Raw genomic sequence first — 12,362 nt, 5'->3', positions numbered from 1 at the left:
TCTCGCACACACAATCACACTCTGTCTCTCGCACACACAATCACACTCTGTCTCTCGCACACACAATCACACTGTCTCTCGCACACACAATCACACTGTCTCTCGCACACACAATCACACTGTCTCTCGCACACACAATCACACTGTCTCTCGCACACACAATCACACTGTCTCTCGCACACACAATCACACTCTGTCTCTCGCACACACAATCACACTCTGTCTCTCGCACACACAATCACACTCTGTCTCTCGCACACACAATCACACTCTGTCTCTCGCACACACAATCACACTCTGTCTCTCGCACACACAATCACACTCTGTCTCTCGCACACACAATCACACTCTGTCTCTCACACACACAATCACACTCTGTCTCTCACACACACAATCACACTCTGTCTCTCACACACACAATCACACTCTGTCTCTCACACACACAATCACACTCTGTCTCTCACACACACAATCACACTCTGTCTCTCACACACACAATCACACTCTGTCTCTCACACACACAATCACACTCTGTCTCTCACACACACAATCACACTCTGTCTCTCACACACACAATCACACTCTGTCTCTCACACACACAATCACACTCTGTCTCTCACACACACAATCACACTCTGTCTCTCACACACACAATCACACTCTGTCTCTCACACACACAATCACACTCTGTCTCTCACACACACAATCACACTCTGTCTCTCACACACACAATCACACTCTGTCTCTCACACACACAATCACACTCTGTCTCTCACACACACAATCACACTCTGTCTCTCACACACACAATCACACTCTGTCTCTCACACACACAATCTCACACTGTCTCTCACACACACAATCACACACTGTCTCTCACACACACAATCACACTGTCTCTCACACACACAATCACACTGTCTCTCACACACACAATCACACTGTCTCTCACACACACAATCACACTGTCTCTCACACACACAATCACACTGTCTCTCACACACACAATCACACTCTGTCTCTCGCACACACAATCACACTGTCTCTCGCACACACAATCACACTCTGTCTCTCGCACACACAATCACACTCTGTCTCTCGCACACACAATCACACTCTGTCTCTCGCACACACAATCACACTCTGTCTCTCGCACACACAATCACACTCTGTCTCTCACACACACAATCACACTCTGTCTCTCACACACACAATCACACTCTGTCTCACACACACACAATCACACTCTGTCTCACACACACAATCACACTCTGTCTCACACACACAATCACACTCTGTCTCGCACACACAATCACACTCTGTCTCTCGCACACACAATCACACTCTGTCTCTCACACACACAATCACACTGTCTGTCTCACACACACAATCACACTCTGTCTCACACACACAATCACACTCTGTCTCTCACTCTCTCTCACACACACACACCATCATTCACAATCACAGACACACACACACACTCTCTCTCTCTCTCTCTCACACACAATCACACACTCTCTCTCTCTCACACACAATCACAGACTCACACAAATACATGCTCTCTCTCTCTCTCTCTCTCACACACACACACACAAACACTCTCTCTTTCTTACTCTCTCTCTCACACTCACATCCTCACCCTCTCTCCCTGCATATAAATTAACTGTCCTGTTTTTTGTACTTATTGTTTCTGTCTTGTCTTTGCTCTGTTTGCACCTAGTTGCACACTTAATGTGGCTTGGACAAACTCCTGTCCTATCCATGTGTTGTTTTTTGTGTGTGAACTTTACGTCGTATGTTTACGTAGCACCAGGGTCCTGGAGAAACGTTGTTTCGTTTCACTATGTACTGTGTCAGCTATATGTGGTTGAAATGACAATAAAAGCTTCTTGAATCTTGAATGATGACCAGCTGTACCCTGTACACTTCAGCTATGATACACAGTGTTGTATAAAATCGTGATATTTGTCAATCTGACAACTTCAGTGATATAGGGTATTCTAGGACAGGTTCAGGAATAAATATAATCTTTTTAGTGATTTATACAAGCTGTGCTTCATCAGCCAAATGGTGGTCAACTGCAGTAGGGTTCATTTCTTTTTCTTGGAGTAAGATAACGTGGCTAATTTAAGGTTTATCGAGCTCTTACCTCTGTCTGACTGTGGATCCTGCTGCTCTCGGGGCCACCGTCTTACTGGGGGAACGGCCAGAGGCGCCGACGCTAGATGCGCTTGCTGCGGGTCCAGGCTGAAAGCAAAAATATAAGGACGATGGATTATAATACCAGCAAACGTGACAATCGTCTCTGGAGTTGAACTCAAAGTACAAGGATACTTTAAGCCAGAGATCAGCGTCGTCTTTCAGGACTTTTGCATACATGTGTCTTACATCAAGCTTAAATCAATATAGATATGGTTGGATAGAGAAACACAAAACACACATATAGTCAACACTCCAGTTTAGTCCTCAATGAAAAGTTTCAAAAAGGGAACAAAATTAAACTTATAAAAGAGCTTGAAACGTTCAGTAGACCAAAGATCAGACTCAGTGATGAATATAGTTTACATTGTAGAGTGCCACCAATCAGGCATAACATTATGACCACCTGCCTAATATTGGGTCGGTCCCCCTTTGACTGCCCAATCAGCCCTGACTGGTCAAGCCATGGACTCCACTAAATCAGGCACCAAGATGTTAGCAGCAGATCCTTTACGTCCTGAAGATAGTCCCCTATGGAGGCCCTACCTTCCAACTTACAGTATTTAAAGGACACTTTTGATAGATACTGACCACTGCAGACCGGAAACACAGCACAGGAGCTGCAGTTTTGGAGATGCTCTTAAATATGTGGGTGCCAAAACTTTTGAAAACAGTGTTTTAGAGGGAGGGAATTGCCCTGTTTAAGAACATTACACCTCAATCACATAAGTTTAGGTTTAGAACAACTAAAGAAATGCCACAGAGGAGCTTTAAAGAACTATATTGAAGATAACGGTGGAGAAGTATTCCGGTGCTCCACTGACCCAAAGCCACGTATGCACAACTCCATACAATTATCCAGGGGGACTTAGTAGGGGTAATTGTACGGAAAGATTAATTAACAGTCAATAAGAAGTGAAATACGCTTCGTGTTTCTAATAGATAAGAAAATTCCATGTAACATTAAAACAGAATAAATAAGCGTCACGCAGCTTACCGGTTATTAGCATTAGCTCTCACTGTAACACTGTAAAGCCGTGCTCGCGTACTGTAAATAAAACCGCTGATTTAAATGCACTGTGAATGTATAAAAGTCTCGTTTTTTAACACTTACCATATTGTCTGAGGTTTTTCTCTTAGTGCTGGAGAGTAAGACCTGAGCAGGATGATGGTCACTGGGACAGAAGGGGCTATTTTCTGCTGACGATTTACAGAAAAGGCCACGACAACTCAAGCAAGGACCAGCTCAGCAGCCTGTGAGATGCCTGTTTGAAATTCTAACACAAACACAAAACCTATAATACAGCGTAATTGATTAATGTTTCCTAATATTAATTTACATTATATTATTGTTATTATTATGATTATTTTATTGTTTAGAGTTGTTTTACACGTTGTTCAATTACAGTAAATAAAGCAGGCACATCTAAAAACGGGCGTAATATCAAGCGATGACGTGCCCTACCTGGTGAGGACGCGACGAAACTGGAAGACATTTTGGCTCCAGCAGAGCGCAGTTTCCTGCTTTTAAAGGCGTAATAATGCTACTCGATTACCTGTATGGAGTATTTTGAGCCATTATGGCGGCGAGTTAGTTACAGGACGTAGACTAGTACTGGAACTGGGGGTAAGTGTTCAGGTGTCAGTTTTGTAATTATTAAAATTATTTTAGAACATGTTAATATAGTTGGATGTCAGTGTTGATGGATTGTAGAGTTAGCTATCTCGTTCGTGTATCTGATGAACACAGCGATCAAACCTTACAGCAATTAGAGCTAGCCATGTCTCTCAGGCTAACTTATAACTATAACATCACTATAATATAACTGTGTAAATAATAACATTTCCTAACAATTTGCATCGTGTCATTGTTTACATCCTACAAGAGTTATGTGTCAAAATGAAACGATATAATATAATTCATCTACAATATGTTTGTGGTTGGGGATTTAAAGTATTTATATATTTAAAAATATTATATAAATCTTGTACGGCATTTAAAATGTAAACTTGTACTTGACACTGAAATTGGTAAAGAGAGCTCGGACAATTCCTAAATAAATAAAATAAAATAAAATAAAATAAAATAAAATAAACTGTGATGAAGTTTGCCAGCTTTTGAAAATCCAGAACCAGTTTAGCCAAACCAGTTTAGGGCGGAGCAAATAATACACGCCCTAATTTGCATATTCATTGATCAGTCATGCTCATTTGCATATTAAAATATATTACATGGATATTTTCTGAAGACACCTAGAACAATGATGATCAGTGTTTGGCTTGTGGGAGTAATGATGGTCAGTGATTGGCTGCTGGGAATAATGGTGATCACTGATTGGCTGCTGGGAGTAATGATGGTCAATAATTGGCTGCTGGGAGTAATGGTGATCAGTGATTGGCTTCTGAGAGTAATGATGGTCAGTGATTGGCTTCTGAGAGTAATGATGGTCAGTGATTGGCTTCTGGGAGTAATGATGGTCAGTGATTGGCTGCTGGGAATAATGGTGATCACTGATTGGCTGCTGGGAGTAATGACGGTCAATAATTGGCTGCTGGGAGTAATGGTGATCAGTGATTGGCTTCTGAGAGTAATGATGGTCAGTGATTGGCTTCTGGGAGTAATGATGGTCAGTGATTGGCTTCTGGGAGTAATGATGATCAGTAATTGGCTGCTGGGAGTAATGGTAATCAGTGATTTCCTTCTGGGAGTAATGATAATCAGTGATTGGCTGCTGGGAGTAATGATGATCAGTGATTTCCTTCTGGGAGTAATGGTGATCAGTGATTGGCTGCTGGGAGTAATGGTGATCAGTGATTGGCTGCTGGGAGTAATGATGATCAGTGATTTCCTTCTGGGAGTAATGGTGATCAGTGATTGGCTGCTGGGAGTAATGGTGATCAGTGATTTCCTTCTGGGAGTAATGATAATCAGTGATTGGCTGCTGGGAGTAATGATGATCAGTGATTTCCTTCTGGGAGTAATGATGATCAGTGATTTCCTTCTGGGAGTAATGATGATCAGTGATTGGCTGCTGGGAGTAATGATGATCAGTGATTTCCTTCTGGGAGTAATGATGATCAGTGATTGGCTGCTGGGAGTAATGATGATCAGTGGTTTCCTTCTGGGAGTAATGATAATCAGTGATTGGCTGCTGGGAGTAATGATGATCAGTGATTTCCTTCTGGGAGTAATGGTGATCAGTGATTGGCTGCTGGGAGTAATGATGATCAGTGATTGGCTGCTGGGAGTAATGATGATCAGTGATTTCCTTCTGGGAGTAATGGTGATCAGTGATTGGCTGCTGGGAGTAATGGTAATCAGTGATTTCCTTCTGGGAGTAATGGTAATCAGTGATTTCCTTCTGGGAGTAATGATAATCAGTGATTGGCTGCTGGGAGTAATGATGATCAGTGATTTCCTTCTGGGAGTAATGGTGATCAGTGATTGGCTGCTGGGAGTAATGGTGATCAGTGATTGGCTGCTGGGAGTAATGATGATCAGTGATTTCCTTCTGGGAGTAATGGTGATCAGTGATTGGCTGCTGGGAGTAATGGTGATCAGTGATTTCCTTCTGGGAGTAATGATAATCAGTGATTGGCTGCTGGGAGTAATGATGATCAGTGATTTCCTTCTGGGAGTAATGATGATCAGTGATTGGCTGCTGGGAGTAATGGTGATCAGTGATTTCCTTCTGGGAGTAATGATAATCAGTGATTGGCTGCTGGGAGTAATGATGATCAGTGATTTCCTTCTGGGAGTAATGATGATCAGTGATTTCCTTCTGGGAGTAATGATAATCAGTGATTGGCTGCTGGGAGTAATGATGATCAGTGATTTCCTTCTGGGAGTAATGATGGTCAGTGGTTTCCTTCTGGGAGTAATGATGATCAGTGATTGGCTGCTGGGAGTAATGGTGATCAGTGATTGGCTGCTGGGAGTAATGGTGATCAGTGATTGGCTGCTGGGAGTAATGGTGATCAGTGATTGGCTTCTGGGAGTAATGGTAATCAGTGATTTCCTTCTGGGAGTAATGATAATCAGTGATTGGCTGCTGGGAGTAATGATGATCAGTGATTTCCTTCTGGGAGTAATGGTGATCAGTGATTGGCTGCTGGGAGTAATGATGGTCAGTGATTGGCTTCTGGGAGTAATGATGATCAGTGGTTTCCTTCTGGGAGTAATGATGATCAGTGATTGGCTTCTGGGAGTAATGATGATCAGTGATTGGCTTCTGGGAGTAATGATGATCAGTGGTTTCCTTCTGGGAGTAATGATGATCAGTGGTTTCCTTCTGGGAGTAATGATGATCAGTGATTGGCTTCTGGGAGTAATGATGATCAGTGATTGGCTGCTGGGAGTAATGGTGATCAGTGATTGGCTGCTGGGAGTAATGATGATCAGTGATTGGCTGCTGGGAGTAATGGTGATCAGTGATTGGCTGCTGGGAGTAATGATGATCAGTGATTGGCTGCTGGGAGTAATGATGATCAGTGGTTTCCTTCTGGGAGTAATGATGATCAGTGATTGGCTGCTGGGAGTAATGGTGATCAGTGATTTCCTTCTGGGAGTAATGATAATCAGTGATTGGCTTCTGGGAGTAATGATGATCAGTGATTGGCTTCTGGGAGTAATGATGATCAGTGATTTCCTTCTGGGAGTAATGATGATCAGTGATTGGCTTCTGGGAGTAATGATGATCAGTGATTTCCTTCTGGGAGTAATGATGATCAGTGATTTCCTTCTGGGAGTAATGATGATCAGTGATTGGCTTCTGGGAGTAATGATGATCAGTGATTGGCTTCTGGGAGTAATGATGATCAGTGATTTCCTTCTGGGAGTAATGATGATCAGTGATTGGCTGCTGGGAGTAATGATGATCAGTGATTGGCTTCTGGGAGTAATGATGATCAGTGATTTCCTTCTGGGAGTAATGATGATCAGTGATTGGCTGCTGGGAGTAATGATGATCAGTGATTTCCTTCTGGGAGTAATGATGATCAGTGATTGGCTGCTGGGAGTAATGATGATCAGTGATTGGCTGCTGGGAGTAATGATGATCAGTGATTGGCTGCTGGGAGTAATGATGATCAGTGATTGGCTTCTGGGAGTAATGATGATCAGTGATTGGCTGCTGGGAGTAATGATGATCAGTGATTGGCTGCTGGGAGTAATGATGATCAGTGATTGGCTTCTGGGAGTAATGATGATCAGTGATTTCCTTCTGGGAGTAATGGTGATCAGTGATTGGCTGCTGGGAGTAATGGTGATCAGTGATTGGCTGCTGGGAGTAATGGTGATCAGTGATTGGCTGCTGGGAGTAATGATGATCAGTGATTGGCTTCTGGGAGTAATGATGATCAGTGGTTTCCTTCTGGGAGTAATGATGATCAGTGGTTTCCTTCTGGGAGTAATGATGATCAGTGGTTTCCTTCTGGGAGTAATGATGATCAGTGGTTTCCTTCTGGGAGTAATGGTGATCAGTGATTGGCTGCTGGGAGTAATGATGATCAGTGATTGGCTTCTGGGAGTAATGATGATCAGTGATTGGCTGCTGGGAGTAATGGTGATCAGTGATTGGCTGCTGGGAGTAATGATGATCAATGGTCTATAAATAATATAATGTGAATATATATAAATAATGCTAATTCACTTTGAGAATGAAGGTGATCAGTGATTGGCCTTTTGTCATTATTTTGATCATTGTTTAATCTTTTGAAAACAATGTTGATTAGTGATTAATCTTTGGGAAAAACTGATCAAATGAGTATCAACTTAGTATTGATTTCTAGGAATAATATTGATCACTGATTGCTGGGAGAAATGTGTGTGTGTGTGGGGGGGGGCTTTGCTCAAGGGCCCAATGATGGCAGAATGTATGAATGGGCCCTTGAGCAATGGCATGCCCTGCTCCAGGGTGCTACAACCATGTGCTCTTGTGAAGAAAAAATGTCACTGTGCAGTAATGTATATGTGACACATAAAGTCTACTTAATTAAATTGGAAAAAAAATCAAACAAGCTATAAAAGAAAAAATAAATAGGCAAAATATAGTTTGGAATAAGAATGCATTACAGTGACTGATGATGTGAATAAAGTGCAAGAGTGTGTGTAGCTTTAGTGCATGTTTGTAAAGTGTGCTGTAATGCACATCATTCAATACATGATTTTTCTTCTAGGTGACTTGTTAGTGAAGTTTAGTAGTCCTGCTGTTTAAAATCTTCTGCTTTGTATTGCGTTGCAGCAGCAGCAGCATGGTGCGAGTGGCCTTTTTGCACCCGGATTTGGGAATAGGAGGTGCCGAGCGGCTGGTGGTGGACGCAGCTGTAGCCCTGCGCTCCCGTGGATGCAGTGTAAAGATCTGGACAGCGCATTACGATCCACAGCACTGCTTCTCAGAAACGCTCTCGCCGGACCTGCCCGTGGTGTGTGTTGGCGACTGGCTGCCCACCAGTGTGTGTGGGTACTTCCATGCCATCTGTGCCTACCTGCGCATGATTTATGTAGCCCTCTACCTGGTCTTCCTGAGCGGAGAGGAGTACGATGTGGTTTTCTGTGACCAGGTAAACGTTAGTTCTTTCTTGTCTTTGCCTCTTTTACGCCATGTCGTGCAGGGTAGCGTCCGGTCTGCATGGAGCTGGTCAGCACTCAAGCACTTTTTGAGCATTTGTTACTAAGATTGTGATTACACTGTAATATTTAACAGTGAAGTTGCTCTTCTATACTGGAAACATTCAGTCTACAAAACGTGAAAAGATGATCATTTCTGAAACTTTTTGTATACTTGGAAATTAAAGTTACCAAACATGTAGGCCCCGTCCCAAAGTTTTTTACTTATTTTTTACTAAGTATAAGTCGTTCCTCAGATGATGCCAAAGTATGTCAAACACATGTAATGCGATTAGCCACTAGCCTCATCAGAATATGCTAATTTCTTAAATGCTCGAAAAGAAATTACATAGTGTGACTTAATTTAAGAGACATTTCTAAGATGTCTTGTTCACCGGAGTGTCTTCGGCCATCTTGAAAATTTGGTAGCCCCGCCCCTCTTCTTATGTAAGCAAAGCTGTAATTGTTTAGTATATATAAAGTGTTCAACGTGTTGAATAAGCCAACCTGAAGTGAACTTCTTATTGGAATTTTCAGTGTAAACACACTACTAATTTGGGATGCACCAGAGATACACTTTTCTAATGAAATCTCTCTTAGGTGTCTGCATGTATTCCTGTCTTGCGTCTGGCACGCCACAGGAAGAAGGTCCTCTTCTACTGCCACTTCCCTGATCAGCTGCTAACGGAACGTCACTCTCTGCTCAAACGCCTCTACCGCGCTCCCATAGACCGCCTGGAGGAGTTCACGACCGGCATGGCCGACCTCATCGTAGTCAACAGCAAATTCACCGCCAACATCTTCAAACAGACCTTCCCTAACCTGAGCGCGATCCAAACAGATGTCCTTTACCCTTCTCTGAACACGTCCACATTCGATAAGAAAGTCTCAGACCTTGACGGGTTGATCCCTGAGCAACGGCGCTTCATTTTTCTCTCGATAAATCGCTACGAGAGAAAGAAAAACCTGCCGTTAGCATTGCAAGCGCTGGCTGCGCTGAAGGAGCAGATTTCAGCTCGCCAGTGGGAACAGGTACACTTGGTGATGGCAGGTGGCTATGACGAGCGGGTGACTGAGAACGTACAGCACTACGCTGAGCTGCGCTCTCTAGCCTCCACTCTCGCCCTGGAGCAGCACATCACCTTTCTGCGCTCCTTCTCTGACCAACAGAAGGTCGCATTGCTAAACAAAAGCACTTGTGTGCTTTACACTCCCAGCGGTGAGCACTTTGGAATTGTCCCGGTTGAGGCCATGTACATGCAATGCCCCGTGATTGCCGTAGCCTCTGGAGGACCTCTGGAGTCCGTGGTGGACGGAGAGACGGGTTTCTTGTGCCAGCCGACAGCCGAGAGCTTTGCCGAAGCCATGCAGCGGTTTGTAGTTGATCCGGAGCTCAAGCAGCATGTAGGGAAGGCAGGAAGAGAAAGGGTGCTAGGGCGCTTCTCTCTACAAGCTTTCACTGATCAGCTTTATCAATATGTCATCAGTTTGGTCAACTGATCCTTTGACACCCTTCTGCTGTTATTCCACCGGGCCTGGTGCTGACCGAATGTACTCTCTAATTAAAGAAGAGAGCCGTGAACATGTAGGGAATTGACCTGTCGAACACTCGAGCTGGAGCGACAGTACAGGACAATGTGGAGCGGCTGCTGACTGAGAGGTTCCTGATTTACTCTGGACATTGATTGGTGTGTGTGTCTGTGATCTCAGGGTGTGTATGCGGGGACAGGGTTAGTCGATCATCATGCAGACTTTCATGATGTTTAGGTGTTTATTTTGCTAAGTAGAAGATCTCTTATGATGACCTCACATGGAAAGTTTTCCGACACAGGACCACTATTTTATATATGGGTTTGGGATTGTTAGTGACTGTTAGCTTGGTCATCAGTGATTCAATGGAAATTTTGTCATCATTAAACAAAATGGTGCACAAAACCGTGTTTGTTATGTCACTCCCACAATGCCACTCTCTGTATCTGTTTAATGCTCTAAAATATCCCAGTTCCAGTTTACACCTGAAGTGGGCTTGATCTAATCCTAACATTTCTTTAAAGTAAAACATTATTTCACCACTATACCAACTGTCTCTGGCAGGATTCTAGCTCCGTTCTCTTTCAGATCGTGACATATTTTCCAGTCTGATTTTTCTGTTTATTGGTTTATTCATCATAAAGTCTCAGGTGCTCAAGCTGGGAACACTGAGCACGAGGTGGGAAAACATCTAAGATGGGACTCCATTCCACGCCAGCACACACTCATTCACACCTGGGGAAATTTAGTGATATACCCTGCTTGTTTTTGGATAGTGTTAGGACACCGGAGAACCCAGAGGAACTAAATAATGAACATCATAAACAGAGCAAGAAAAAGAGACCACAGCCCCGCCCTCTTTTTCTCTTTTTGTTCCCAAAACCGAATTTCATGAGGTCAGTGTTCATGTAGAATGAACGCTAAGAATCTGAATGAAGCAAAAGTAACAGCTTTTTATTTTCCAGATAATTCCAAATAAGCACCATTTTCATTTCCTGTCCTTTCCCCCTTCAGTGAATTGCAAAGAAATGTCACTGCCGATTATAAACGTTGGTACTTCTTTGTGTGAAATATGTAGACTAGCTAAGAACCAAATTCACACATTGCTGAGGATAAAACTTTACATGAGTTTGCCAGGAACATATTGATGGCTCAAAAGTGACTGATTGAGGTGAAATGGACTAAAGGGACATGTTTCCAAAATCTTGGCTGTACTGTATCTATATCTCTCACCCAGCAGATCTTATCTAATTTCCAGAAAATCCTAAATAATGTTCTTGTTTTCCTTCGGCTGACCCTGATCGTGGTCACCACAGTAGATCATCAATGATCATCAATTTTTTTATGTGGATGATGCAACCCTCCCATTTTATCCAAGATCGGGACCGGCACTGAGAGTTAACCCCTCAGTGACTGGGTTGATTCACTGCCTGGAAATCTAACTCAAGCCATTTCAGAAAATCAAAATTAAAAAGCAGAAAACTTCTATTTTTTTGCTCTAATCCAATGCCATACATAAGTCTTTAACCCTCGGTGTATGTAAAGCTGTATTTAAAGAGTCAGTTAGTAGGGAATGAGAGGTTTTGCATGACTTTATTGCCAGACACCAGTGTTGGTGGTAATTCAATTGGGTACATCTCAACAGTAAACGACTGACAAAAATTAAAGACGTGACAAGATAAAAAAAAAATCTGCAAGAATGAGATGATGAATCAAAAACAACCAAAGAAATGTTGGCACCTCTGTGTTTAAAATATGTAGAACCAAACTGAGATACTGCTGAGGACGAGAGTTTACATGAGTTTTGCCAGGAGCATATTTACAGAAGTGCAGGAGAGTTGCGGTGTTTATTCCTGGCACCCAGGCGTAGCAGTAGGAGTTTTAAGTGTAACAGTAATAGTTATGAGTGTAGATATAACACAGTACAGGTTATGGGAGAAACATTAAGGCATTGCAGACTGAGAGGCAGGAAAACATCGGCAGGGTCTGAGGAGAGGTCCGTGAGGCTTTCTTTTCCTTTTGG

The 12,362-nt window shown here is 42.9% G+C and overlaps 2 protein-coding genes across 3 annotated transcripts in view; one reads left to right on the top strand and one right to left on the bottom strand.

Annotated features, from left to right (window-relative positions):
- Positions 1-3,474, bottom strand: part of sec61b (SEC61 translocon subunit beta) — a 24,011-nt gene extending 20,537 nt beyond the window's left edge. The window contains exons 1-2 of the mRNA XM_058377063.1: positions 3,317-3,474; positions 2,153-2,250 (exon numbers count right to left, since the gene is read on the bottom strand). Coding sequence (XP_058233046.1) covers positions 2,153-2,250; positions 3,317-3,319 — 101 coding nt within the window. The 5' untranslated portion in view covers positions 3,320-3,474. The remainder of the gene's footprint in view (positions 1-2,152; positions 2,251-3,316) is intronic.
- Positions 3,475-3,691: 217 nt separating this feature from the next.
- Positions 3,692-10,744, top strand: alg2 (ALG2 alpha-1,3/1,6-mannosyltransferase). 2 transcript variants are annotated; one of them, XM_058376771.1, is made up of 3 exons: positions 3,692-3,829; positions 8,448-8,763; positions 9,410-10,744. In XM_058376771.1, the coding sequence occupies exons 2-3, from the start codon at positions 8,455-8,457 to the stop codon at positions 10,307-10,309; spliced, it is 1,209 nt and encodes a 402-aa protein (XP_058232754.1). In that variant the 5' UTR covers positions 3,692-3,829; positions 8,448-8,454; the 3' UTR covers positions 10,310-10,744. The 2 variants fall into 2 exon arrangements, with proteins under 2 accessions (XP_058232754.1, XP_058232753.1); XM_058376770.1 differs by having other exon boundaries at positions 3,696-3,829; positions 8,445-8,763.
- The last annotated feature ends 1,618 nt before the right edge of the window (positions 10,745-12,362 follow it).

This window comes from Hemibagrus wyckioides, linkage group LG23, assembly GCF_019097595.1.
Source record: "Hemibagrus wyckioides isolate EC202008001 linkage group LG23, SWU_Hwy_1.0, whole genome shotgun sequence".
Classification (NCBI taxonomy): Eukaryota; Metazoa; Chordata; class Actinopteri; order Siluriformes; family Bagridae; genus Hemibagrus; species Hemibagrus wyckioides.
This window is presented reverse-complemented; position numbering and strand designations above follow the sequence as displayed.

Excerpts from the sequence above, each read along its gene's own strand:
- alg2 (XM_058376771.1), top strand. The coding sequence starts at position 8,455 with ATGGTGCGAGTGGCCTTTTTGCACCCGGATTTGGGAATAGGAGGTGCC. Across the intron at positions 8,764-9,409 it reads ATGTGGTTTTCTGTGACCAG|GTGTCTGCATGTATTCCTGT; the intron begins GTAAACGTTAGT and ends AATCTCTCTTAG.